The following is a 25249-nucleotide window of genomic DNA, read 5'->3' on the forward strand; positions in this document are numbered from 1 at the left end:
ATATTCGTATATGAACTTTCATTAAGGATTTAGAAAAAGAACAGTTCAAATTATAAGATTAGATTGTGTAGAGCGTTGAAACGAGTGGTTAGCGTTGTATTTACTTATTGGTTAGAGCTTGAGCGTTAGACTAGTACCACAGCAAACTAAAACAATTTGTATCAAATCCAAGCTAAGGAGCGCTGAAATAATCCTCATACTCATGCAGCTCTTATACAATTTGAAAAGGTAAAGGCAACAATAAGAAGAAAAGAAAACTTGCAGTCATATGGCTCATGTGTTTCTCAATGTACAAACTAAGAGCAACAAACATAAACCTTTCAAAGTTTCAGTGTGAGATCTGGTGCAGAGTGGTCTACGGCATCCACCGGCGGACTCACGTCTACAAAATTCAAATTTGAACTTTCATGAGTCAGTACAAAACTTGGGTGAGTAGTGTTACTTGTCTCGGCAGCGCTAGCCTGGCGGAAACTACCAGGCCATAACAGCTGCGCCCCATCATTCACCAATAAAATTGGTACCCCCATATACCCATGTTCAAATCCTGCGCCGCTTCTGGTCTCAGGAGGCCTCATTGGTGGTGCAAATCCTTGATGCACTGATGAGTGTGCTCTGATACCCAGTGACCTAAATGAAGGTCCGTGCAGAGGCAAAGATGCCAGGCTTGCGTAATTCTCAGAGAAAATACTCCTTCGCAATGCGCACTTTGCCAGTGTCCTCTCTTTCTTATGTGCATTTTGGTGTCCACCAAGTGCCTGTGAGCTCAAGAATTTGCTTTGACAGTAATTACAAGAAAAAAGTCTTGGAGTCGCAGAATTCGTGTTCTGAAATGCAGGCTCATTGCTGCTCTCACTTGTGCTCAACAATGAGTGTCCTATCGAATCACTTCCTCCCAAGTCCTCATTGTTGAAGCTAAGAGTTAAGTCAAGGGAAACTGCAGGCTCCAATACTTGCTGAGCTGCAATGGGATTTGAAAAATGGAAAGAGTTAGCCGCGCTGTCGTTGGAGGTGTTAGAAGCAATTTGGCTGCTAACATCAGAGTCAATTGCCGACGAGGCTTCCACTTCAAGGTCAATATATGTGTTCATGATTGACTGTCCTTTTAGTTGAGGGGGGGATAGTTTACATATCAGACTTGAAATAACCGGATTAAGCCGGTCTAGTAAGGACTCTCTGATCTCTATCCGATCTTATACATCCTGCATTTTTGGAAACAAACAAAGCTCAAATGTTAGAGGTAATGTGCACTCTCCTTTACCTGAATGAAATGAAAGATCATGAATAGTTGAATACTGCTGTCTGCAGTGTAAATTTATTGATCTATCGCAACCATTTGTTATGTTTTGATCGATTGCAGTTTAACTTATGAGTTTGAATTTTACTGAAACATAATTTGAAAGGTGAGCAATGAATCTCCGGAGCATAGAGGGGAAGCATAATTGATTTCTTAACAAAATCAGTCATATAATGTTACAAGCGCTTCGAAACTTAATCCTTTAACAGTGTTTAAGCGTCATTGTTATGAGTTGTCATAAAAATATTTAGACCAGGGTTCTCTCACAAAACAAAAGTTTCCTACGGAAGTAAGATTCATCTCAACCTAAACCTGTTGATTATCTACTGATCCTCGAACTGTAAGCAAGATTTTGTCGATAGTTATAGAGAACGATTCTCATCTCGTGAAGCAGGCATGCCCAGAGATTAGCTGCATCGGAAGACACAGAATTACGAACAAGGGATTGAATAGGCTGGCATTCAAGTGTTTTATTCCGAAAAACAAGAGGAGGCCAGCATCTTGAAATGTCACAGGGTCCAACAGATTCTCACAAGGAAAACAGTTTTCACATTTACATGGAAAATTATGTGCCAGAAAAGACCTAGGAATTTCACGAAGCACACAATCTCTATTTAATCCTTGCATATTTTCTGGACAATTTTAATCTTGTATAGAAATATGAAATAAAATAGAAAAAACGTGTTCTTTAGACTAGTCGAAATTCAGACGCTATTCCAGAACCTAGGAAATTAAGGAGGAGATGCAGGAAAATTTATCAAAAGACCACTAGTCACATAAAAATTTCAAAGTAGCCTAGTATATTATTACTATCAAGATTTTAGAGAGATAGACCAACAAGTTAGTACTAATATGATGTGGATGATATTCTCAACCGTGGGAATTTTGTCAATTCTCCGATGTGGAATTACTTATTCTTCAACAATCACAACTCCAAAACCAGGCTCAACCACAAATCAGCATTGGTACACCATAAAAGACTAGATCAACTGGTGATTTTTGTATACAATCTGTCGCGTACATGTATATAAACAAGAACATGCAGAAAAAGAAAGATGAGCGAAGAAAAGTATAGCATTTATCTGGTTGAAGATCAAGTACAATTGGCTAGCTCCTGGAGTCCATAGTATTGCAAATGCTTGAAATTAGCAGACATCTACCAGTTGAGTGTTTCTTATTATATAAATGCAGTTGATCATCTCAAAACAGTTCGCTACTTAAATAACAAACAAAAGGAAGTTGAAGAAAAAGGAAAAGTAGAGAGATTTTGAGGATAAATTATGCTAAAGCAAAAGGTAGGAAGAGGACAGTGGTGGTGGTGGTGGGGTTGTGGGGGACACTGGTGGGAGGTCAGAGAGAGTACTAAGAGTAAAAGGGACCAGATAAAGTGTAGTTGGGAAAAACTATAGAAAGAAAGGGGAAGAATATTATGACATATTACTACTGTTACTACTACTATTTATCTTCAGTCTTTATCGGGAGAATAATTTATAGAACAACTTTATTGTTATGATGTTCTGATCTGATAATACAATGTTATGTAATGAAAAAGTTACACATTATAATATATTATTAGATCGAAACATCACATAACAGTGAACCTGTTTCATGTAATTTTTTCTTATCTCTCAACCATTCTATCCTAAATTGTTGATTTTTGGGCCACTGCTTAGTGCTTACATGGACAACTAACTCTCAAACCTTGATAGTGCAACAATTACATTGAGAGAGAGAGAAGCAAGAGCCAAGCCAATTACAAACAAAGCCAGTCCCGCATTGAGATTCTCTTTCAATCCCACTTTTCAAGTGTTTGAATTGAGATAACTCCATCATGCATGGGTCCAGCCTCCTCTCATTCATCATATTCACTGTGCACGTCCAGCCTAACATTAACCTACCTTTTTTTTTTATGACTCGTGGCTCAAATAGTTTAAAGTATATATATTGTTTCACGTGAAATTTTGGGCTCGATTCGCGCATCTCTCTCATTGGAAAACAAAAACAAAAGCTACTCTTTCTTTGCTAGGATATGCCTGCATGTAGTGATCACACAAAGCTAAATATGCCAATATTTGTAATATATAAAATTTCCGACAAGTCCACCCACTAAAATCTCAAGAGAATTCAATTTTGGTACTGCCACTCCCATTACCACATATTAATTAATCTTTTTTGCATCAAATAATTTCTTTAAATATTCTTTAATTCACGAATAGAACACTCTAATATTGATTGATATAAAACCTCAGTCAGATTACAGGAATAGTAAAAAGCTACATGCATTAGAGCAATGATGCTGATCCATTATTAGTTACTTTTATACGCTGGAATCCTCAATTTTTGAATCTTTATTTATGACTTTATATTCAACTATTGATTGTTTTGATGCATGCAATACATCAGAACATAAAAGAGCAATAAACCGTAAAAGAACTAAACTCCATATGTAACCCTAGCAGTATCAATGAAATAAGGGTAGAACCAGAGCTAAATGGAGAGTTGAAGTTCCAATTATTTGACGAAATAACAACAATAATTCTCAAAAGAAAGAGAGAAAAACATGTGTGACAACGTGGGACTGTGCATGGATAATGCAAAAGAACAAAAAAAGTACAGAACTAACTCTAAGTTATCGTATCCTCTAGTGCTCAACTAGCACAGCGACATACCTATAACTAGCTAGGTAGGCGGTACTACAAGCCTAAGGGCTCCAGCCTCTAAGCACATGTTTAAAGAGGATTCGTTTTTCTTTCAAGATTAATTAATAATCTGTTTTTTCATAGAAGTATTGTATTAGGATGTGCTATTCACGCAACTCGTTTTATTTTCTATACATCGTTTGTTAATTTTGTTGATATTCTTCAATTTAATTGCTTTGATAGCCAAAAATTAAAAAGTGTGAAAGATAAAATATATGTGTGCAGTGATGGATCCAGGATTTTAACATAGGATGGTTCTAATATAAAAGTTTTGGAATAAAAAAACGAAAATAACATTGAAAAATAAATGGCAAACTACAACTTCGACAAAAAATATGTCTGAACTAACACTGTAACATAATCTTCGACAAAAAAGAAAAAAATACACTGTAACACAATTCAAGTAATATCAAAAAATCCTAACGAATGAACAATAAATATGTATAAACTAACACTAAAATAGATATGAAAAAATCCTAAGAAATTAATAATGAATAAGGCTGAACTTAGTTTAAAACCCGTTAGTGTGTGATTGCTCAGCCTTTTGTTTTTAATTGGTGTTCTTAAAAAATAAAATAAAAAACTAAAACAAAAAATCCTAACTGTCACATCCCGGCCCGGGGCGGATCACTTTTCGGGCCCGCTCCACCACCGTAGCACGATATTGTCTGCTTTGGGCTTACCATTCCCTCACGGTTTTGTTTTTGGGAACTCACGAGCAACTTCCCAGTGGGTCACCCATCATGGGATTGCTCTAGCCCCCTTCTCGCTTAACTTCGGAGTTCCCATGGAACCCGAAGCCAGTGAGCTCCCAAAAGGCCTTGTACTAGGTAGGAATGGGAATATACATTTAAGGATCACTCCCCTGGGCGATGTGGGATGTTACAATCCACCTCCCTTAGGGGCCCGACGTCCTCGTCGGCACATTTCTGGCCAGGGATTGGCTCTGATACCAATTTGTCACATCCCGGCCCGGGGCGGATCGCTTCCCGGGCTTGCTCCACCACCGTAGCACGATATTGTCCGCTTTGGGCTTACCATTCCCTCACGGTTTTGTTTTTGGGAACTCACGAGCAACTTCCCAGTGGGTCACCCATCATGGGATTGCTCTAGCCCCCTTCTCGCTTAACTTCGGAGTTCCTATGGAACCCGAAGCCAGTGAGCTCCCAAAAAACCTCGTGCTAGGTAGGGATGAGAATATACATTTAAGGATCACTCCCCTAGACGATGTGGGATGTTACAATAACAAATTAATAATAAATATGTATGAACTAACACTAAAAATAAGTATGAACTAACACTAAAAATAAATATGTATGAACTAACACTAAACTAGAAAACTTATAGAAATTCTGAAATTGCTGTTGATGGCATTCGTTGGCTCGGGTTGCGTGAGGAATAAGAGTGGCAGACAATTAGGTATATTATATTTTATAAAGTTGAATTTGATTGAAAGCAGACTAATGAAAAGTCATAGGCTTTTATTAAAAAGAAAACTAATGAAAAGGGTTTGAAAACTTTAAGTTTTAACGATAAGGACAAAATAAAGAGTAAAGTGAATAGTACCAAGATTGACTTTTTAGTGTAAAAATATGATTTTTTTAATTAAAATGAATAATACTGGAAACTTTTCATTAAATCTCCCTTTATTAAATTTCAAATTGTTTGACTTTTTAATAAAAGATGGTGAGTGCTATCACGTGGGTTTAAATTTTTTTTGATGACTTAGCTCAAAACGACGTCGTTTTGGCCAAGTTATTTAAAAAAAAAAAAAAAAAAAAAAAACCTTTCTTCTTCCTCCTTCAGTTTTGCACAGTGTAGCAGCCATGGATGCTGCTCTTCTCTACAACTGCCTAGACTTGGATGGTCCTAGGAGGTTCTCACATCCATTTATTTGAGCTTCCGGATGATCCCGAGACCACCCTGATCCCTTAGTAAATCCGCCCCTGTATGTGTGGATAGAACCACCTTGTATTGGGAAGCCATGAAAAGTGGAGGAATCCAACGATGGGTTTTTGACATATTGCATGCTCACGAGACCTTGAGCATAAACAATGAACTAGTGAATTTCCCAAAAAAAAGGGATAAAAAAAAACCGAAAATGAAAAATTAAAGTTACTTTTTAAGTTTTCAAATTTGGACTCAATTTTCTAATGAAATTTGAAAACAATTATATACAAAACTTAGAACTAAAATAGTTACCATGTTGTGGCTTATATTTAACTGATAGAGAGAGGGGGCCAGCGGCATAGAGAGAAAATAGAGGGAGATATGTTTGTAGGGTTGTGTAGAGGAATGTGTTATTCCCCTTATGCAGTGCCTTTATTTACAGTGATAAGAAAGAGAAGGAATCCTTCTCCTCCAAGGAATATAAGTCCTAATAGGAAAGAATAACTATAATCAAATCTAATCTAGGATTTACACGATCACACTTAAACTAGAAGTTTACAACACTCTCCTTGAATGTGTAAATACTCAAATAGATTCGGCATCATGTAGAGGTTGAGGAAGTCGACTCGTCAACACTGATTTTGGGAACACGCCACTCTCAAATAAGGTATGAACTTGCATAAGGAAGTAAGTCTCACAAAAAACCCTATGGCTATGGTAAAAACCCGAGTTGGGACAAAATCTATAGCCTAAGCAAAAATGCGTGAGAAATGCAAAATCAAATGAAACGTCTACGAGACATCATCAGGGATATGATCAACCCAATGTGGGTACCTCGTCAAAACTTAGCTAGGTAGCAAAAACCCAGTAGGAAAAATGCTCCTAATCGTAGGGAAAAAGAGTATATTAAAATCAAGCAAGCATATGCCAGGATACTCCCCCTTGAGTTTGACACAATTCCAAAGAGAACTAGCAATGTTACAACTCATAAAGTTTATGCATACCAATTCCTTGTATAAACTTCTGAAACGTCGCCTTCGATAGTGATTTGGTGAAGAGGTAGGCCTGATTGTCTTGTGAACGGATTTGTGTGACTTCAATCTTCTAATGCTCTTGTTATTGATGTGAAAAGAAGAATTTCGACGCATTGTGCTTGGTGTTGTCTCTTTTGATGTAACCCTTCTTGAGTTGTTTGATGCATGCTGCGTTGTCTTCATAGATCGTCATCGGGACATCAACGACGGGGTAAAGATCGCAAAACCTTCGAATATGGCCCACAACTGCTCTCAACCAAAAGCATTCCCAAGTTGCTTCGTGTAAGGCAAAAATTTTGGCATGGTTAGATGAAGTGGCAACTAGGGGTGGATTTTTTTGCCAAATTGCCGTGCCAACCTTGCCATACTGATTTTGTGCCAATCGGTAATCGTACGATACTGTACTGTACCGAAATTTTATGGTACAGTATTGGTAATGGATACCATTACCACGGTATTACCGTACCGTACCAAAATATAATATATAATTTATAAATTATATAACAATATTTATAATATTCCAATAATTTGAAAATAAAACCGTGAAGGAGAAGATGCCATGGATGGCGTTGGATTTGTTTTGGGGTTTAAGACCAGGAGCCCATGGCTCCAGCTTCGTGGTAATGCGGCTTGGCTCAGCCACACAGGCTGCAGGCCTGGGCTAGCGGCTCGGGTCATGGGTTCGAAGAACCCTAAAAAAAATTTATTTTTTTTCTTCAATTAATTCAAGGCATATTTAATATATAATTTTAATGAATGAATAGATATTTGATGCAATTCATGGCAATATCAAATTCACATTATTCAACAATTATGAATATAATGCGTACACAATTTATGTAGAATTTAAAATTCAAAAAACATAAAGTTTGGTCATACATTATGGTGAATGTTCATGCTATCAGGGCTTCAAAAATATCGCGATAAAAAAGCTTGTTTTGGAAGAACCTGATTGCGTGATGATACGGATGAACTGGTTTGATGCATAAAGCTTTCACATCAGATTCTTAAGCACAACGGTAAGAGCATGCTGATAATGTGTTGTGGCCTATATTTAACTGACAGAGAGAGAGGACCAGCGGCACAGAGAGAAAATAGAGAGAGAGAGATGTGTTTGTAGGGTTGTGTAGAGGAATGTGTTACTTTCCTTACGCAATGCCTTTATTTATAGTAATAAAAGAGAGAAGAAATCCTTCTACTCCAAGGAATACAAGTCATAATATAAAAATATAGCTAGAATCAAATCTAATTTAGGATTTTCACAATCACACTTAAACTAGACGTTACAAAATACTAAACATATTTTAATTGTCACTGACTTGATCATACCATTCGCAACGTAAAGGAACATGAAGATTGAATGTTTTAGCAATAATATTAGATAACAAATGAAAACTACATTCCATCATTTAATTTATAAGATTTTACTGAAAATTAGAGTTCGATCACCCTAACAATCTTATATGTGTGTGTGTTCCTATTACATTACTATTTGCCACAAAAGCTTTATAAATTTTATTTTTTATTAAATGTTGAAGCTATTACAGAATAGGTCAATAAAGCATATCAAAATTATACAGATTAAGCATGCATTCGAAGACCAGTTCTTGTTCCCACCACCAAGCATCCAACCACTAGAGTTTTCTTGAAGATGTACATCATAATTTACTACTTCATTGCACATTCTTCCACTAAGTTAGTGACTCCTTTCTTTATTCTCATGCTTCATTGCTTTAGTTTTAATAACATAAACATGCTGCATATATATCAAGATAATTTAAGACCCGACGTAAAGTTTATATGGCTAATCTAATGAAGCATATCCACTCCATTATCATTTCCCTAACTTCATATGCAGAAGTCAACCGAAAAGAATCCTTTCACTTTTGTGAGTTGTAGCACATGCTTTTCACATTATCCACTACTAAATTCAAGCGATTCACCGGTATTATCTTAATCGAATATTTACTTACGACTAATGATTTGAAATGAATGCTTATGATTCTCATTTATGTGTTTATTAACAATTAAGGAATGAAAAGCCAAGATATGAATTTATGTGCAGGAGTTGTTTAATCTCAAACTCAATCGTTTATACTCTCATTCCTTCTCATAATAAATAAACATTTTCTAATTGGAATCGATGAAATTAATACAAAACTACCTTCCTTGGCCATGGGCATCGAGTGCGACGACTTAGAGCCTCGAATCGAGGGGCCCAAAAAAAGTATGTTCCTTGAAGGATAATATAACTAAATAAAGAACAATTGTGATTAGAATTGATGAATTGTTCTTTGATATAAGGTATACTAAGTTACTACAATATATTACATGGTGAGTAACATAATTGAAATTGAATCATGTTTCTCAATAACGATAATCTGGAAATGGATTGTTATTCACCAATTAATACAAAATAAAAAAATTGTAGTAACTTATGTAAACAGAAGGGTCATTTCCGACTATGACCGGCCCAAAGGAATACAAACCTAGAGTAACACAAGCCCAAAGGGGCACGGGCCCAAAAGATATTCAAGGTCCAATGAACATGGAAGGATAAGGCTGAGTGCTTTAAAGGAGCCCATGGCCTCCTAACATCTTATTAACAATAAAGCTGAGCGTTTCTTCATAGAGTGTCTTCCGAGCACTAGATGGCCAGTTGGCTACTGACAAATTTTAAGCACGGGCTCTAAGAAATGGAAGGGGTAGGTTTAGTCAAACATTAATTTCAGGCCATGTGATGGCCAAATGAGGGAACAAATACCTACGAATAGACATAAAGGCTGACAGGTAGGACGCTCAGGTGCCAGTTCCCACCAACACAAGGGCAGAGCAAGGCACTCAGCCGCTTCATCTCAAGAATAGACACAAGTGGACCCATGCGAAGGTCGCATTGTTGCCATGTGTCGACCAAGGAGATGAGGGACAATTGGCAGGTCTAATATGTGCACTCGACGCATCAAATGCAAAGGAAGTGATAGGTTCGAGCAAAAAGATTGAAGACTCAAAAAATCGCCTATATAAGAAAGACAATGACCCCTTACAGAGGGTCGGATGAATTGAGAGAGAAATTGTACAATTTTGGCCAAGTGCTACTTGTAACTTTTTTCTCAGTTTCTATAAGAAACTCAGTGAACATAGCCAATTTTGAGGGGTGAACAACATAAATTCTATGTCTATTATCCTTGTTTGCAAAGCCCAAGTCCATGAAGGACAAACACTTTGACCCATTCAACCGTTGTTAGTGAGCGTTAACAACTTATTATACATAAAAGAATTACATATAAATAATCATATTTCATTAATTAGTACACATTTTCAAAGCAACAATGTATGTGAGCTCCTGTTATTCGCACCTTAAATCACTCACATCCAAAATGCAATGAAGTGCGTTCAATTGTCTTAGTCAAAATAATAGATAATAATGAACATCTCCTATGTCTCATCGAAAAATTCTCTTGTTAGTATGGCTCAACCACTCCTTTGTGTGGTGGGTTTATTCTTGTTACCCAAACTTAAAAATTAGGAGAGAAAAAAAAATCGCATTATTAGGGCTAGAAGAACGCAACCACTTATTTGGGCCACCATGTCCATACGATGTGATTGTTTCAATCATTTACTTTGCTTGTGATTTCAAAGTTACGTAACACTTAATGCTATAAATGTTTTAACTGTACCACTCAGATTCAATTATTTATTTTTTGTACTACTTAATTTATGTGGTTATGATAGTTTGGACATGTAAACTGAAGACATCTATATTCTCCGGTTAGAAAGTACGATTATGAGACATACTCACAGCAAAAAGATAGAGAAGAACCTAGAAAAACTTATGAAGATATTTTAAGAAAAACCACAAAGTACTTAGAGTTAATGAAATGACATTTTAAAATTTATACTGCCAACATCACCTAATGCACTGTTATGTAGCAAAGTGTATCAGGTGATTTAGCAGTTTTAGTTGACCAAATTTAAAAAGAAAAACATCTGGACACGCAGTTACCAACCGTAGAGTTCGCGTCCGAGTCCAAGCACCGACTAATCGACATTTGACCACAACCCCAGCACAGCTCAAAACAGCTTGGTCAATCATCTACCGACGCAAATACAAATTATAAAAGGACAAGTGTAGACTGGACCCACACCCCATTCCCCCACCCAATACACACCCACCACCTGTCTTCTTCCTACATTTGAATCTTTCAATTCAACGGTCAACATTCAAAAACGCAAACATTCATTACATATTCCGCCTTTTGAGTTTTGACCCCGCGTTGCGTATACAATATATAAGCTCATCGAGCTCCCCACATTTCTCACAACCAAAAACAACACGAATACTCAAAGCAAATTCTCTCATCGATTTCTAATTTATTTTTTCGTACTTTGATTCAAAGCAACGAACAATGATCTTATCTTGGGGAAGAAGAAGGGCCGGACGTAAAGCCAACAACAAGAAACAATTTTGTAATTTGGACATGGACGTGGAGGAGATCGCCATTCCGACGCATTTCCGGTGCCCGATTTCCCTCGACTTGATGAAAGATCCGGTGACGCTTTCGACGGGAATGACGTACGACAGGTCGAGCATTGAGATGTGGATCGAGACCGGCAACAGTACGTGTCCGGTGACTAATCAGGAACTAGTGAGTTTTGACCAGATTCCGAACCATGCACTGCGTCGGATGATCCAGGATTGGTGTGTGGAGAACAGGTCTAATGGCATCGAGCGGATTCCAACGCCGCGAATCCCCGTGACTCCCTATGAGATTTTGAGGATCCGCGAGAGAGTTGCGGGGGCAGCGCGGCGTTTGGATGAGAAGAAGTGTCATGAACTGGTGGGGAAGATTAAAGCGTGGGGCAAGGAAAGCGAGCTGAACAAGAAGTGTATGGTCGAGAACGGAATTGGCAGCTGCTTATCCGCTGTGTTCGAGTCCTTTGCCGACGGTTCAATGGACAAACATGTTGAGATATTGGTGGAAATTCTATCAGTGCTGCCGTGGATTTTTCCATTGAGTGAAGAAGGCCAATCAAAGCTTGGATCTTCAGGGTGTTTGCGATCTTTTGTGTCGTTTTTGGAGGGGAAAGATCTAACAGCACGGAAAAACGCGGTTTTGGTACTTAGAAAGTTGTTTTCTTCGGATCAAAAATATGTGGATGCTTTCTGGGCGATTGAAGGAGGTACTGAAGCAATTGTTGGGATCATTAGAGAACCTATTTGTCCTCAAGCGACCAAGGCCGCTCTAGCTTGTGTTATTTTCATGATTTCATCACCGCCATCCGCGCAAACCAGTGACGAAATCAGATCAAGATTTGTGGAATTGGGTTTGGTTTCTTTGCTGCTGGAAATTCTTGTTGAGGCAGAGAAAGGAGTTTCGGAGAGAGCCTTGGGTGTTTTGGAGGTTCTTTGCGACTGCAAACAAGGGAGGGAAAAGGCCCTTGAGAATGCTCTCACAATGCCTCTTTTGGTCAAGAAGATTTTGAGGATTTCAGAGTTGGGGACGGAGTTTTCGGTGTCTATAATCTGGAAGCTGTGCAGGATTGAAACCGAGGAAAGCGTTTTGATTGAGGCGCTTCAAGTGGGTGCTTTTCAGAAGCTTTTGGTGGTCTTGCAGGTCGGGGTTAGTGATGGGATCAAGGACAAGGTTACTGACTTGTTGAAATTGTTTAATCTGCACACGAGTAAATTGGACTGTGTTGATTCCTCCATGGATTTCAAGTACCTGAAGAGGTCATTTTTGAATTAAGAGAGAAGAAATTACTTTTCTTGTTCTTTAGTTGTGTTAGAAATTCTTTTCTGTACAAAATAGAGAGATTTGTAAAGCAAGATACCATTCACTTATTCAATTATATATCAAGTTGAAACCTGGAACAAACATTCATTCTATGCTCTGTGTATTGTCTTTGGATCTAATTTAGCGTAACCAAATTGGCTAAAACAATTGCTCCTCATCTACACGCAGGTCCGAATCCTTTTCGTTAAATTGTAATATAAATTATATTAGAATATCACTCGAATAAAAAGAAAATGAGACGTTCAGTCTTGAGAGTGAAGGACTTCTTCTAGTTTCATTCAAAAACCTCTAACACAACTGAAAATATCTGATAACATCCGAGCGAGGGGGTAAGGCTAAAACATGAAAGTTTGAACAAATTGTACACAGAAACCCGCAAGGTAGGAATCAACCAGAAGGAACATACCAAACCCACCATTACAATCATTTACACCAACTAATTATCTCCCATCTGCAGATGTGAAAGACTCGGCAAATCCATACGGGCGTGTAGGGATGCTCGTCTGAGTGTTATCCAAGCTGGGAAGAAGCGATGAAGAAGAGGATTCCGAATTGCTTCTACCTTCATATGCCTGCCACTTCTTAAGTGCTTGCGGCAACGACATTTCAAGGTCTATACCATATATGTCTTCAGAACTTTGATCGCTTGGCTTCCAAAGCTCCACCAGAGAAGATAGGACATTCACGGTGTGGCCCATGTCAGGCCTCTGATACGGCTCTCTGGCACAGCAGTGACCTGCTAACTCAGCGACAGTGCTGACACTGGCAAGTGTTTCCTCGTTGAGATCAATTGTGGGATCAATTGCCTTGCGGAATGAGTCCTTGTTAATGAACATTCTCCGGAACCATGTCACTAAGTGCATGCTCTCCTCAGGCTGGCTGTCGTCAAGTGCCCTTCTCCCGGTGATCAGCTCCATCAAAATCACTCCAAAACTGAACACATCTACTTTAGTTGTCACACGGCCAGTAACTGCAAGTATCGCAAATTTTTTTGTTTACAATCAATGTCAATATTGACTACCAACTATTAACCAAAAGTTCAATAGAATTTTCTTTTAAATGAAAAGTAAAACGAACTATGAGAAGGCAAAACGTCTAAGACATTAAAATTGCGGAACACCCGGAATAAAGGCAATGGTTAGCTTTGTTGTAAAGCTAGGTAAGTGGGATCAGCTGACCTAAAAAGGAAGGAACAAACAGAAAATCAAAACTACTAAAGTGGGTTCAGTGAATCGACTGCTTTAAGCTCCAAAAGGCCAAAACCAGCTGGGAACAACTAATATCATGGAGATTTCCAATGAGAACAATCCAATAGCAAAATATTCTACCATTCTGTTATTACAAACAGCAAGGGAAAATGGCTTTAAAATATTCGGGTTGCTCGAGTGATTTCAGAAACCCTTAGCAATGATGTCCCAAAAGGCCAAATACACAGCTGGCAGAGAAGAGAATAAGATGATGTGAAACGATGATTACTGAACATGCAATTTAGTGAAATTTAGAGAACACTCATCATTCTGGTGCCTTTCTTTTTCCTGTAACCAACCCACGAACTCCCAAGAAAATCATGACTTCATTTTTCTAATTTACTTTCTTAAGAATGGCAGTCATGAGAATCCAACCTAAATCTCATAATGGATCACAACAATGGATTTACATTTCATAACACGGCAGAAACGGACTCATTGTGACCTTACCTCTATTAAAGATTAGTAAACAATAAAACTTGTTAAACTATTTGCCTGACATATCTTCTCACCCCCAATGCGTTAAGAACACCGACTAGAAATTAAGCATTCTTGTTTGAATTTGTTAATCAGACCAAGAGATAAAAAATAAAATAAAGTTGTTGATACATTTGCAGAGCTGCTCATAGTCCATATTTTCTGAACCATTCATAATTTTCTGGTAAAAAGTAATGACAAACGTACTTAAAATTGATGATATAGAAATAGAAAAAGGTTCTCTACTTTGGAACCAAAACTTAAGAGCCAGAAGTAGTAGCTATTTTTTTCCCTTAAACTGGTTTTCTTGAATATTAAAAAAGCCTTAAGGAAATGAAGGCAAGGAACTAAGGTTGCATTCTGGTTGTGCCATATTATGCAAGCATTTTCTATTCGCTTGCAGTATCAGGTATTCAAAGTCTCAAACTGACCTCATATCACTCTCATGTTTTATTTACTATTTTTTTTTTTCAGTAAACAAAATTGAAAGTTTGCCTGATTTTAAAAGAAACTTAGCAAAAACGAAGTAAAAAAAAAAAATCAACAGAAACAAGAATTACCTGCATATTCTGGTGCCAAGTATCCAAAAGTCCCTGCAATCCTTGTTTCAATTGAACCTTTGCCCTCTGGAGCAAGCCGCACAAGGCCGAAATCTGCAACCTTAGCTCTCATATCATCACCAAGAAGAATATTTGAAGGCTTTAAGTCCCTATGTATAAAACTCTGATGGGCCAAACCATGGAGATACTCAACACCCCTTGCTACATCTAAGGCAATTGTCAGCCTTCTTGTCCATTCCAGTGGTTTCAGTCCTTCTTCCGGCCAGTTGAAGAGGTGCCTGCTGAGCGTTCCTTGAGGCATATACTCATATACAAGAAGCCTTTCATTTCCATCTAAACAATACCCCAGAAGAGCTACGAGATGCCTGTGACGAACCTTTGTCAAAACAGAAATCTCAGACTTAAATTCAGAAAGCCCCTTTCCTACTATTACCCCAGCCTCCATTCTCTTAACAGCAATCTTTGTTCCATCGTGCAGTTCCCCTTTATACACTGTCCCAAAACCTCCTTGTCCCAAAATATTTTCTTCACTGAAATTGTTTGTCACATTCCGGAGCACTTGAATAGAAATCACCATGTTTCCTGCTTCAACCATTTGGATTTCATTGGACTCACTGCTAGGAAGAGTATGAGCTTCACTCAGTGCACCAACACTAACACTGGAGCCTGCAACTGTTATCTTCATGCTCTCATTATCGGATCCAGAGTGGCGGGGATGAACTACCATTGCATTCGGGCTCTGAACTCTGCTCAACTGCTTTTGTTTTGTTCTATATACACAGATAAGCAACAGTGCAATTAATAAAATCACAAATACACCCCCAATTACAGAGAACACAATGACTCCTATTAGACTTGAAGATTTCTTTCCATGAGGTCTAGAACTGTTTCCAGAACCTATACTTGTAGAAAGGTTGGTGGAATTTTGAGATGGTGCACCTCCCGCTGAAGTACTCTTTTCGTTCCCTATATCAGGGTTACCAAACATTTTTACAAGCACCTTATCCTTAAAAGCTGGGGGTTTCCCATAGAGATTATTGTTTGACACATCAAGTACGGTGAGTGCAGGTAGCATGGCAAGCTCGGCTGGAATCCTTCCAGTTAAATTGTTATCAGCAAGAACTACCCTTTGCAGGGATTTCAATGACGCGATTTCGGGAGAAATCGTTCCATTGAGACCCATTTTCTGAAAATTGAGGACAGTAATGTTCCCATTACTACAAGTAACCCCAATCCAATCTGCACATGGATCATTCCCCTTCCAATTCTCTGCAAACTTTTGGGGGTAACCCACTGAACTTGCAATCGAAAGCAAAGTATTCACTCGAGGATCACATTGACCAGGACTCGGCAAGCAAAAGTTATTAGAACCCTTAACCAAATCTACTGCAACCCCTGAAACAAAAGCCGGCATTGGTCCTTGAAGCAAATTGTTTGTCAGGTTCACAGCCTCTAGTGACTTAAGGCTCACCAACGACACTGGAACAGGACCAGTAAACATATTATCTCTCAAACTCAACCTCCGCAAGTCTGTCAAACCCGAAAAGTCCGGTAATGGACCTGAAAACGCATTCGAATGCAACCAAACCTCTTTCAACAGAGTCATGTTCTGTAAAACAGCAATGCTTCCACCAAGCTTACCTACACTTTCTTGCCCATTAAGCCACAGAGACTGAATCTGCAATCCAGAAAAGCTCCTGGGCAGGTCGCCTTCGAGGCCATTGAAGGCCAGGTGCAAGTTAACCAGACTCGGAAACGCATCTCCATCGAAAAAATTGGGTATTTTCCCAGTAATGTTGGCCGAATTGGCCGAAAAGTTTTGAAGCGAAGATGCGTTCTTGAGAGTTTCAGGAATTTCCCAACTCATAAAAGGGTTGTTATCAATCTCAACAGATTGAAGGGAAGTCATACCAGTAAAAAAATCACTGGGAATTGAAGTAAACAAATTGTTACTGACCAGTAAAACTTGCAGTGAACTTAACCCACTAAGGCTCGGCAGAGGACCTGAAATTTTGTTCCATTGAAGCTCTAAACGCTCGAGTTCAGTGAGATTTTGGAGGCTAGGAGGAAGCGTACCTTCTATATTAAGGTGACCCAGTTGGATCCTGGTCACCCTCTTGTCGTCTGAGCAGCCCACATGGGTCCATTGGCAGGGGTCCGGGTCGGACCATCCGAGAGATTCAGATGGTTTGAGGGTTTTCTTCAGAGCCAGCATCACTGCAGCATCGTTGCTTGAACTTGGTTGGGAGTTGGCACCCAGCAAGACTGATGAAAGCCCAGCAAGCAAAATGGTCAAAAACTTGAACCCAGCATGGGTTTTCTTCTTCATCTTGAAAAACTTTCAGAGAGAGAGAGAGAGAGAGAGAGAGATAGCTTTAGGAGTTGGGTTTTGTGCAAAGTGTTTGAAGAAAGGTTTGAAGTGTCAAGAACTTGATTCTTTAGGTATGATCATAAGATTGTAGAGAAATGGGGAGATAATACATTTAGCTGAAAGAAAGTTGGAATCTTTGAGTAGGAGGAAATGAGGATGCAGAGAGAGAGAGAGAGAGAGAGAGAGAGAGAATCGATGAAGGAGGACTGACTGGCTTGCACATGGGGAGTGAGGACCACATGGGGGTGTGGAGTGTTTAGGCTTAAAAAAGAGTAAAATACCGTCACTGACATCACTTCAGCAATTTTGTGGAGGGAGAATTGAACTCTGCAACTAAACAAAGTTCTGCCAAAAAACAAAGAGTAAGCGAAGTTAAAAAGTCTGTTGTAAAATTAATTGACAATACAAAAAATAGTGTAATTTCTTGTAAGGACATATAAGAGTCTCTAATTCCTTAATGTCGAATTCATATTTTCAATATCATCCTAGGAAGCATTATTTAAGTTTACTATGTGGATAATACATATTGAGTGACGTGAAAGCACATATACAATTGGGCTCAACATGTTGATTAATGTGTTTTGATACCATATAAAAAGTTAAGAATTCACTGTAATCGGTTCACAATATAAACATATGCAAAGTACCTTAATGAACTAATCAATATAACAGAGTTAATAAGGCTGGAAATGAGTCATGAGTGGAGTGGTCCATGAGTACAAGGAGGGTCAAGTTGGCATTAGGATATGTATACATAGTAAGTTGCGTTATACTTGTATGGTTTGGATCGAAGTCTAGGAATTTGGAGTATCTCTCTTTATATGATTTGATTTCTCCTATCTCATGCACGTGTTGACCGCCAGAATATGAAACCATCCAGATCGAGTTGAAGTGAGCAATCCAGAAAAATGCACATGGCATGTTTCCATTATTTTGCCTAGGTGTATGGAAAAACATAAAATCATTGTGTATATATATGTATAAGTGATGTTATTCACATACTCATTTTACTTTTCACATATCTCTTTTAATTTTCAGCTGTCAGATCGAATGAAATAAAAGAGATCAATGACCAAGAAATTAATAAGGGTGTGTGAGAGATAAAAATGGATTTGTGAATAGGATTGTCCTTGCATTGACAAACCTTGGTCCAAACTTTGGTATTAGGTATTTTCTTTGAAGTCACAAAAACATGTGTAATGTATGATTGAGTCAATCAAGATGTGTACTGCATGTTGTCTAATATTCTAGTGGATAGGGTGTTGGATTTCTATTTATGCGTCTCAGATTTGAAATTCTCTCATCTCCTAAATTATTGGAATAGTTTCGAACTCTCCTTCCCCCTTTAATAATAATAGTTTTTTTTTTAGAAAATGAGAAGATCATAGAGAGAAATTTTAGCAAGTGGTATTGATCTTAGTTGGAGAGAAATAATTGATTTTACTGACCTTAGTTTCAATTGACTTTGGCGGCCTAATTATATGGGCATCGTGACACTTGTAATATTACTTCTTTTTTAAGTTGTTCAATTTGTTGTACTTGTTTAAAATTTAAAATCTTTCACGTACAAGTAAAAAATAATACTATTATACCATAGTACTAAGTGACTTCTCGTTAGGCCTGGCAAACGGGTCGTGTTCGTATTGTTTTCATGTAACACCTGTTATCTTAACGGGTCGTGTCGTGTCATAACCGTTATCTTAACGGGTCCTTAACAGGTCTGGTCACTTTACCCAACGGGATAAAGTGACCCGACCCATTATGACCTGTTAAGAAAAAAAAATATTTTTTTTAATTTGCACATACCACACATTGTCACATAAATATTACTTTAAAACATTAAAACATTTGTCGTTTAAGTACTATATCTACACTCGAAAATAAGAGCCTAATAAAAAATAATACATACAGTACTAATCTATTACAAATATTAAATGTGCAAGAATATGCAAAATGAGAGAGTTTTTGTTTTCAAGGTTGTAAGTCCTTCTCAAAAGTTTAAACCTCCATTTACAAAATCTTCAATTTACATTGATCATAATGAAATTGTATTGGAACTTTGGCTTGATCTATTGTCTTCAAGAGTTATGTTGATGATGTTTTCAGTAAGGTTTTTCACTTCAGAACTCTCTTTCCCATAAACTAAGTATAGAAAAACCAAACATTAAAAATCATTCAAATTATGAGAAGTTTACCAAAATAATTATGAAAAAAAAAATAATAGTATTATACCATATAAAAATATATTACCTCCTTTTCCAAATAGCCAATCTTGTGTGCACAACAAAGCTTGAACTGTTTCTAGTAACAATGGACGGCTAAGATTAAATCTCAATCGATCCAATGATTATCAAAATTTTAAATTTAATAAATAAAAAAATATATATATATAATTATGAAATGGACAGCTGAGATTTAATCTCAGCCGATCCAATGGTCATCAATTTTTTAAATTTAATTTAATATATATATAATTATTATAGTTTTTAGGTATAAAATTGTTAGATTAATGTATATAATTATTATAGTTGATTCATACTTTTATTAAGTATATAACATAAGATTTTGTGATATCCACATCCACTAGTGTACATATTTTAAATTAGAGATCGAATTCATTCTTTGTATTCATATATGGTCAAGAAGTGTAGCTGTAAAAAATCATCAAAATTGGAGTTAAAATAACCGTTAAATCATGATTTTTCGTTTATAACCATCGAAAAGTTTTGTTCAGTTACTTGATCGCTGAATATTTATTTTTTGCAATTTTTTGCTGATGTGATCTCAACAAGTTTGACGGTTAAAATCGTTGAAATTAGTTTCAAAGAATTCGTATTCCATCAAAACAATAGATTGACTAACACTTAGAGTTTAATTATATTTTCATTAAGTATAACATCCACATGTGTAAATATTTTAAATTGAAGATCGAATTCATTCATTGTATTCATATAGGGTCAAGGAGTGTAGTTGTAAAAAATCATCAAAATCGAAGTTAAAATAACCGTTAAATCGTGATTTTCGTTTATAACTGTCGAAAAGCTTTGTCCCGTTACTTGATCTCTGAATGTTTGTTTTTTGTGATTTTTTGCTGATGTAATCTCAAAGCATATATAAACAAGTTTGACGGTTGTGATCGTTGAAATTAGTTTCGGAGAATTCATATCCCATAAAAACAATAGATTGACTAACACTTAGAGTTTATTTATACTTTCATCAAGTATAACATAAGATTTTGTGGTATCCACTTGTGTAATATTTTAAATTGAAAATCGAATTCATTCATTGTATTCATATAGGGTCAAGGAGTGTAGCTGTAAAAAATCATCAAAATCAAAGTTAAAATAACCGTTAAATCGTGATTTTTCGTTTATAATCGTTGAAAAGCTTTGTCCCGTTACTTGATATCTGAATGTTTGTTTTTTGTGATTTTTTGCTGATGTGATCTCGAAGCATATACAAACAAGTTTGACGGTTGGGATCGTTGAAATTAGTTTCGGAGAATTCGTATCCTATCAAGTTCAATGGTGTGTGTGTGTATATATATATTTATTAAGTAGATTTAAATCTATTTATTTTGTACGTATAATTGACTGGTACACGGAATAATACATCACGTGTGTCATTATAAAAATAATGAGATATGTTATATGTGTGATAAAAAGTTAATAATTTAAAATTAAAAAAAAAATTTCTCACCACTTCTATTAATTTTCATTTGCCCTCTCTTTTTTTGTTTCCTTTTCAACTGTTCTTATAATTTTCACTTTTCTCTCCGGCAGCCTACGGTGCCTACCCATCTTTCCCTAATTCCCTCTCTTTTTTGTTTCCTTTTCAACTTTTCTTATCATTTTCATTTTCCCTCCCTTTTTCTTCAAAAATGGCAAGGAATGGAATGGAATTATCAATTATGGAATCAAATCAATAGATGCATATTAATTAATAATTATTATAGTTTTTATAAAATTTAATTCAAAATTTAATATATATATATATATATATATATATATAAATAATTATTATAGATAGTTAATATTTTGGGGGTATAATTATTATAGTTAATATATATATAATTATTACAATATTTTTTTTAGGGTTATAAAATTATAAAAATAATATTTTGCTTATCGTGTATCGTGTTACCCACGTGTATACCCGAATCAACTCGTTATCTTAACAGGTGCTTATCGGGTTACCCGATAATGACCCGATTCGTTATCGTGTTGACCCGAACACTTGTTAATTTCGTATCGTGTCGTGTCGGATTATCGGGTCGTGTCAGGAATTGCCAGGCCTACTTCTTGTACTCTATTATATAAGCAAGTGGTTGGTTGCCATTTATTTTCCTACCTATGAAATCCTTATTTCCATTTAGTTATTATTATTTTTTTTTATACAAGCAATGATAGATTAGTATTTCATTCATCATCTCAAATAGTACATAGTTGCCAATTGGGTACAACACTTCAATGACCAAACAATGATCTGGAGGTGAATTTGCTCAGCAAGACAACAATAATAAAACCCCTAAACGGCTACCACATGTGCGAAAACTTCACATGTCACCATACAAAATTATCTCGGAACGATAGATATAACAAATTTGTATTAGCAACTACAAAGGGTCATCGTCAAATAGCTAGGCCACGCAAAGTCATCTCAGGAGCAAGACCACATAAAGTCATCGTAGGTAGATGAGACCACATAACACATCGCTCAATACGAAAACTATATCCAGCCAATGTTGCGAGTTGCCACAACACTCGCTGGGTGAGACAACAGGACTAAACTAAGATAAACTAAATTAAACTAAACTAATCAGAAACTAAAAAGAAAAAGAAAAAAATCGAGAAGGGAACCACAAGCCGGCATATTTCGATGAAGGGATAGGACAATTCTGAGACAAGGTAACTTGCAATGACAAGCACCAATAAGACCAACACCATCAGCAAGTCCCTCAACAGATGAAAAGACACCGGAGGGTCCAAGAAACCTCAAGCAGCGGGGCCTCCAAAAAAGGTCAACCCAAGCAATGAAACTCTAGATTATCACGCCCAAAGGCTAAGCAGCCTCAAAGTTTGCACGACCTAGGTGGCGCAACACCAGATATGGGAGCAGAAGTCGATGGAAAATTTTGATTTGAAAATCTCAAAACCTGGAACGAATGGCGGAAGTAGCTCTGACATGCCAGTAACCCCAAACCAAACACAAATCTCGAATCAGACCCAAATTAAATAGAAAGCCTTGCTAAGGGCACAAAACAGATCTGGGATGGTGGCTCGAATGCAGCGCACAAAACGTTAAGGAGGGAAGAGAGAGCAGTGCCCACATGGTGGAAGAGAAGGAAAAAAAATCGTGGATGAGGGAAGGAAAGAAGGTGAAGAAACGCACAGAGAAAAAATGTGATAGATTAGAAGGAAGGAGAAGGAAAAACTAAGAGAAGAAAGGAAGGAAAGGGAAGCTAGGAGGAGGAGATTAGGATGGGCTGCCACCAGCCCCAAGCCATGGCAAAAGATTGACGGTTAGGGTGATTTGCAGGCGAGGGTTTCTAGAGGGAGAAGGGGCAAGGGTTTCTCCATTTAGTTATTATTATGAATGTATTATCATTTTATTTGTAAATAGTTGACCTATATTTTATTTCTCTATTTTCAAGGTAAATTATTTTGTAAGAATTTTAACATATATTAGGCAATGAGTATATATCATTAACTATGTATTTTCTTTTTTCTTTTGTAAAATCATTAATCCCTTTTACAATTCGCATGAAATTAATTTTCTACATCAAACATTCACATAGGGGTATTTTAGGCACCCCAAAAATGTAAAATGGGTAAAGTCAAATAAACTTAATGAATTTGCTTCTATGGAGTCTAGCCACTAGGTTTTATTCGAGTAAAACAATTATGTCAAGTTTTATGTGGAGAAAATTGAGTTTCAAGAGCTAAAGTTATATTAATATTAATTGTAAGGCTAAATCTCAGTTTACTACCTTTAAGTTTCGTGGTTTTCAATATTTAGTATATGAAATTTTTTTCGTCCCAAAGTCATACCTAAAGTGTTAATTTTAGGACAGTCTCATACATCCGTTAGTCTGGCTGTTAAGTCTCCCGTTAACTGATGACGTGGCTCCCATGTGGATAATGATTGAGCGCCATGTGTCATTAATGGATCCACGTGGAAATTAAAAATTCAAAAAAAACAAAAAAAAAAAACAAAAATTTCTACCTCCCTTCTCTCCGTTGCACCCTCACTCCCCTAATCCCTCCCACTTCTCCCTCCACCTACCCGACTCACCTCATTCCTCTCCTTCACCCTTTTCACCTCCCCTCCCTTCTCTCTCGTTAGATCAACCCAATTTAAAATTTAAAATTTAAAAACCTAAAAGCAAAAACCCCAATAACCCGACATCCAAATTATCACTTTGAATGTTTGGAAGGTGGAAGGGTCGCTGGGCTTGATGCCGGAGAAGTTGATGAGCTGCTGGGCAACCATGAGGACATCTTAAGCCGCCAAAAACGCAGATCTACTGTAACGTCCCAAAAAGTTAACTCGGAAGCCAAATACTAAGGTAGGCCCAAATAATTCATGGTTAATAAACATACTCTTAACCACCATAAATTAAATTCAATCCTATTATGGTTGCATCTAACCGTCTCGTTAGACTGTCTACGTACCCTGCGAAGGCATCAAGCCATTCATAGTTCACATTTCAATTTCTAACACATTTCCGAAAATCATTCAAGTGACTAACAATCACTAACTAGGTTCAAACAAGTGAATTACACCAAATGCATATCAAATATGGATTCATAATATCAAATTTGTTTAAAAAGGTAGCATTGGCCCTTGGCCACGCACCGCCATGCGTGGCGGTTTCCTGCGAACGGAAACCCCAAATTCCGACGAACTCTAAAATTACCAAATTTTACAAGGTTATAGAGTTCAATGAGAGGAAAAACTTTCACACCTAGGCCGAAGTCCAATTCGGCCGAGAAACACCTCAAATCGGCCTTGAACTGCTAAAAACCCTAGAATAAGGTGTTCTTGATTCGACTCCAAAACCATTCTGACGTCCCAAATAACTCATGGGCTTTGTTCCAAACCTCGAGGGGAGTCCAAAGAAGGTGTTAATTGAAGGAGACAGTTTCAGAATTCACCGGAAAAATGAGAAACCCCTCGGAACAACCGTGGGTTTATAGCTTCGATTCATAAAATTGGATAAGAAATTGAAGAATCTAACACCACATGGATGTTGGGCTAGTCAAGAGCTTTTCATAGACAGCGGAATCACCTCCAACAAATATCGAACGAGGAAGATAGGACCAGGTCAAGGAAACGGGTCGAGTCGGCGGCAAAGGGAATCTGGTTCCCTCTCCTTATTCTCCCTCCTTTCCCTCATTTTCTTTCCTCCCTGATTCATCTGTGTCCTTCCCTTTTCTATCCTTTCATTTCCATCATAGCCGTCTATCTCCTTCTTTCTTTTCTTTTCTTCTCATCTCAGCCACACACGTGGCTCCTGATTAAAGTTCCAACAAATCTGGAGCTTTCCAGATTTACAATTAAATGACCATTTTGTCCCTAACTTTAAACATTAATAACTCATTCGTTATAATTCTGTTTCACGAATGGTTTTCGCTTACGCGCTCGTAGGATCGAACTCTATCCAAATATGTCAAGAAACGTGACAAAATATATGAGGATAAAATACATCCTCATAAACTTACGTTTTATCAACGAGGGACATTTCCGTCATTTCACTTCCCAAAAAAAAAAAATCCACATAATCATATATTTTTAAATTTTTTAGGGTATTACATCTACCTCTATGGCTGCTCTTTCAGTTTTACCCGTTGAGAAACATACCCATAACTTCGAATCCCGA

At 37.2% G+C, this 25249-nt stretch overlaps 3 protein-coding genes across 3 annotated transcripts; 1 reads left to right on the forward strand and 2 right to left on the reverse strand.

Moving 5' to 3' along the window:
- Positions 1-131: 131 nt before the first annotated feature.
- LOC137709330 (zinc finger protein 4-like) lies at positions 132-2528 on the reverse strand. Its single transcript, XM_068448414.2, has 2 exons — positions 2396-2528; positions 132-1199 (listed from the first exon to the last, which is right to left on the reverse strand). Exon 2 carries the CDS (start codon positions 1086-1088, stop codon positions 321-323), a length of 768 nt encoding a protein of 255 aa, XP_068304515.2. The 5' UTR covers positions 1089-1199; positions 2396-2528; the 3' UTR covers positions 132-320.
- Positions 2529-11221: 8693 nt separating this feature from the next.
- LOC137707536 (U-box domain-containing protein 21) lies at positions 11222-12804 on the forward strand. The gene has a single exon (XM_068446422.2). It carries the CDS (start codon positions 11324-11326, stop codon positions 12662-12664), a length of 1341 nt encoding a protein of 446 aa, XP_068302523.2. The 5' UTR covers positions 11222-11323; the 3' UTR covers positions 12665-12804.
- A 156-nt stretch (positions 12805-12960) lies between these two features.
- LOC137707535 (receptor protein kinase TMK1) lies at positions 12961-17677 on the reverse strand. The gene is made up of 2 exons (XM_068446421.2): positions 14997-17677; positions 12961-13682 (listed from the first exon to the last, which is right to left on the reverse strand). Exons 1-2 carry the CDS (start codon positions 17323-17325, stop codon positions 13153-13155), a joined length of 2859 nt encoding a protein of 952 aa, XP_068302522.2. The 5' UTR covers positions 17326-17677; the 3' UTR covers positions 12961-13152.
- Between the last annotated feature and the right edge of the window lie 7572 nt (positions 17678-25249).

The sequence above is a fragment of the Pyrus communis genome, chromosome 17 (assembly GCF_041283825.1).
Source record: "Pyrus communis isolate YQ-2024b chromosome 17, ASM4128382v1, whole genome shotgun sequence".
NCBI classification, from domain to species: Eukaryota; Viridiplantae; Streptophyta; class Magnoliopsida; order Rosales; family Rosaceae; genus Pyrus; species Pyrus communis.

Bases quoted from the DNA above. Each gene is read 5' to 3' on its own strand.
- LOC137709330 (XM_068448414.2), bottom strand. From the start codon at position 1,088: ATGAACACATATATTGACCTTGAAGTGGAAGCCTCGTCGGCAATTGAC.
- LOC137707536 (XM_068446422.2), top strand. From the start codon at position 11,324: ATGATCTTATCTTGGGGAAGAAGAAGGGCCGGACGTAAAGCCAACAAC.
- LOC137707535 (XM_068446421.2), bottom strand. From the start codon at position 17,325: ATGAAGAAGAAAACCCATGCTGGGTTCAAGTTTTTGACCATTTTGCTT. The intron at 13,683-14,996 runs GTAATTCTTGTT...CGATACTTGCAG, and splicing joins CTTGGCACCAGAATATGCAG to TTACTGGCCGTGTGACAACT.